Source organism: Lepidothrix coronata, unplaced genomic scaffold (assembly GCF_001604755.1).
Source record: "Lepidothrix coronata isolate B3197 unplaced genomic scaffold, Lepidothrix_coronata-1.0 Scaffold1541, whole genome shotgun sequence".
In the NCBI taxonomy this organism is placed as follows: Eukaryota; Metazoa; Chordata; class Aves; order Passeriformes; family Pipridae; genus Lepidothrix; species Lepidothrix coronata.
Window position 1 is genome coordinate 1 of NW_016691721.1, and position 4,093 is coordinate 4,093.

At 42.3% G+C, this 4,093-nt stretch overlaps 1 protein-coding gene across 1 annotated transcript; it reads right to left on the bottom strand.

Moving 5' to 3' along the window:
- Nucleotides 1-56: 56 nt before the first annotated feature.
- On the bottom strand, nt 57-3,454 carry LOC108510604 (ER degradation-enhancing alpha-mannosidase-like protein 2). The gene is made up of 4 exons (XM_017840272.1): nt 3,157-3,454; nt 2,787-2,911; nt 1,964-2,108; nt 57-829 (listed from the first exon to the last, which is right to left on the bottom strand). Exons 1-4 carry the CDS (start codon nt 3,449-3,451, stop codon nt 651-653), a joined length of 744 nt encoding a protein of 247 aa, XP_017695761.1. The 5' UTR covers nt 3,452-3,454; the 3' UTR covers nt 57-650.
- Between the last annotated feature and the right edge of the window lie 639 nt (nt 3,455-4,093).

A 4,093-nucleotide genomic window follows, 5' to 3' on the forward strand; every position in this document is an offset into this window, starting at 1 on the left:
GGCCTTGGACACTTCCAGGGATGGGGCAGCCACAGCTTCTCTGGGCAACCTGTGCCAGGGCCTCCCCACCCTCACAGGGAAGAATTTCTTTCTAACATCTAAACTTGCCCTCTGCCAACTCAGTTTGGGCAAGGAAAAGAGCTTCCCATCATTTCCCCTACTAAAGAAAAAAAAAAAATCATAAGGCTTTTACCTACTTTCCAAATCACAAGACCTAATTCCCATTATATATTTTTTGTAAAAGTATGTGGTGGTAGTTGATGGTATGTTTGAAATCCCCATTAAATGATGTTAGAGAAATCACTCCCTGCAGTTCTTGTGTGTTTGATCAGATTTTCAAGGCATAGTGGGAAAGCAGGATCCCACATGAACGTGGCAGGCAGGTTCCTACCCCTGAACCTTCCTGCTCAGGTCTACACCTGGTTGGGATGCAGGAGAAGCTTCTGATGCTTTCCAGTGTTTTGGGCTCTGGTGCAACAGCCCACGACAGAATTTGGCCCACTGTTCACACTGTGAGGGAAGTTACTACTGGAAACACAACCAGATCAGCTTCCCAGAGAAATAAAAGGGGCTTTTTTGAAAAAGAAGTCATGTTTCCACCAAAGTGACCACTTAACTCAATGGGAAAACACAGTTAATGAGAACACCTTCTAAAAGCTGATTTTCAGCAGCCATTTAGCTGATTTAGCAGATGATTTAGCACTCACAGTTGCAAATCCACAGTCCACCTTGCTGATTTTCTCTATTGACTCCACTGCATCTCTTCCCAGTTCCAGGAGCGTGGGATCTCTTGTAGCACGGTACAGATACATGGCACTCTCAATCAGCTCTGCAAAGACACCCCAGACATTTGCAAGTACCAAACATTACCAAACCACACACACAGGGATGATGGCATACTCCTCAGCTAATTTAAAAATCCTTTAGAATGATCAGATAAATAATCTAGTTACTGAATTTCCTCTGGGTCCAAGCACAGATTTGCTTTTCCTCCTACTAAGAAATTCCCTCTCACCAGCCTGGATCAGCTCAGGTAAGAGTGACTAATCCTCCCTCCCACATTCAGTGTGTGGGAGGGGGAGCAAGAGAGAAGAAGATTAAAACTCAGTTGTCAAAGGAAGAAAAACAATTGCTTCTAGAAAGAATTACAAATAAGAAATTCAATGCCCAAAATACAATTTTAAACAATACTGTAAGTCTCTTGAAACAGGGGTATCCAAAACATCATGAAAACAAGCACCATGCAAACACTCTAAATAGGCAACATGTGCACTGTGCTGTGTTTGCTTACTAAGATCTTTTTGGATGCTACAATTCATTTGAAAGTCAATGCTAATGAGTATTTTTGGTGGATTTGTCCAGTGTGGATGTCACCTGAACACTCAGACCAAAAGGAAATTAATTATTCTCATGTACAAAGTTTTATGGACCTAATAATCAGATTTTATTTTTTCTTTTTTTCAGTCAGAGTTGTAAAAAATCAGAAAAAAAGATCAGTTCATTGCAGTATCACAGACAACACAGAATCTCTCTTAGATCTTGAGCTTTACTAGTGCAGCCAGAATGAGTTTATTTCAGGAACCCAGCACAAGTACAGTGGTCTATTCCAACTCACTTTCACTTCCTAAATTTAAAGGACACAAACAGTCCCTTTAACATGACTGAAACATCCCATGTCAGACAATCTAACACTTAAATATGTCAAATCCTACACTGTGAAGCCACTTCATTAACGGGCCTCCTTTTTATGGTAACAGTGTCTTCCTTCCTTGAAAGGCAGCCCTGTCTTTGTGAATGGTGGAAAACAAAAGGTGCAGTTTTGACTCTGCAAACTCCTGGTGAGGAACTGAGTCAGAGCAAAACTGGAGGAGGAATTTGTGGAAGGCAGGTATTGCTAACATTTGATCTCGCCACCACAGCAAAAGCAGGAGTCCATGGCCCTTTTAATTCCACTTCTGCTTACCAGGCCTGAGTGGATATCCCTCTCTCTTGTCCACTGTGTAGCCCTGGGGAATGTTGTAGAACTCAGGCAGCCCCCCAAACTGCTTCCAGACAGTGTAATAGTTGAGGAAGGTCCTCATGGCATTATCCACATCCCCAATTAGGCTCTGGGAGAGAACAATTAACAAAGCAACATGTGAGTGAAGAACAAACAGCAAAGGAACTGATGCAGTAACACTCCTACAGGCAAAGCAGGGACAGAAATGGATATTTCAGCAGGTCTGAATGGTGGAAATAATACTTGGATATGATGCCTTGGGAGTTGGTAAGACTGGAGAGTTACATGCTGCTTTTCTGCTGGATCACATTCCCACACCTGAAATAATATGAAGTCTCTTTGATTTTTTTTTTAAAGAAGATTGTGTTTCTTCAGTCAAACGTTTAATCAATCACAGCACTGCGTGGGGATAACAAAGTCTCAGTCCAAACACAAGGACTGATGAGAAAGCAAAGCACTCAGTGGGAAAGCATTCACACAAAGAAAGCATTTATGAGGTGATGGAAAAGAGGTGGGAATTTCTTTTTCCGTAGATTTACATCTGGATTATGAGACCACTGTCAGTGGAGTGTGCTACAACAAAACTGCCCTCCCGTGATCCTGGATGGGAGACTTTTTTGTAAACTGTAGATAAAATCAACACCTGCTCTTCCACAGGCAGAGATTTCACCAGAGGTCCAACCAAACTTTTACACCTGCACGGACGAGGGTTATATTTCTAACTTTTATATTAAAGATTGACCCATGACAGACAAACAAAATCACCATGTGCTCTGACAGCTCTTACCTGTAAGCCTGGCCAATAGGCCTCCAGGGACTGAAACACAGGCATGGACACTGTTCCTTTGTACATCTGAACCCACAGGTACCAGTCATCAAACTTGGTGTAATTTTTGATAGCTTTGTTATATTCTATAAAGAAATGCAGATGGGTAGGTAAGCCAACAAAAAAAAAAAAATCTTTGTTTTAAGAATGAAAATCACTTTGGTGATTCTGTAATCACAGACTGCTCAAAAGTATCACAGCAAAGGCTTCAAGAACATTCTTGAATGTACCCTGTGAGATCCTTCATCCTCTCCTTCCACAGTGCCCGCTGCTTTTTACAGGTGCAGCCAAGCACTGCTGGGCCCCTTCACACAGAAAACCAAACACTCACCCAGAAACATGGACATCAGCTCCTTGTCCTGCAGGAGAATGGCTCCTTTCACCAGGTACTCAAAGTAGGAGTCCACTCCTGCCCCAATGCCAGCATCCTGGGCCACCCACTTGGCAGTGATCACATCAATGTGGTTCCCCACCTGCAAGAGGGGAAGGAGGAAGTTAAAGCGAAAATAAAGCATTTCTACTAATTTAGAATTAACAAATCCCCACAACACCCCCACACAAGAAACCCTTGACCTTTTTCCAGACCAGTGGTTCCCAGTCCAACTAGCATTTTCTTCATTCAGCATGGGTGTGTCTGGTCCTAATTCTGATCTTACAAAAGAGTAAAGAAGGATAAAGAGGTGCAAATACAGAGATGGAGGCCAAGAATATCAAAGGCACAAGAGCTGCCATGCTACTATTTAAATAGACCCTTCAGACCTGGGACTCTTCAGCCTATGAACAAACACAGCTGATGAATAAAATACACAGTCATGCCTTGCTTAACAAACATGAAAAAAACTAGCTATTCAGCTTCTTTCTTGAATGAGGATTAGGGGTATAAACCAAAAAGAAACAAATCCCAAAGCAAACAAAAGGACAAACAAAACTCTTCATCGAGGCTATGAATAAATCTGTCTCAATAAACACAGGGTATGAATAAATCTGTTTCACTTCACATCTGCAGCACCAAGTTTTCCACACAGGCTAAAAAAGCAGCAATAGAAAAGACCAGGAGACAGTGAACACCGAGGTAACACTTCCAGCTCTGGATATTCCTAAAACACCAAAGCTAAATAGGCTGGGAATATCTTGGTGCACTTGCCATGCTCTTATTCTCTTCCCTAGACCATTGTCCCACCAGGCATCAGACAGATCTTTTATTTAATCTGCTACAGCTGCTGTCACAAAAGCTGCACTACCCAGCAGGAGGGATTTGTCTCCCAGCC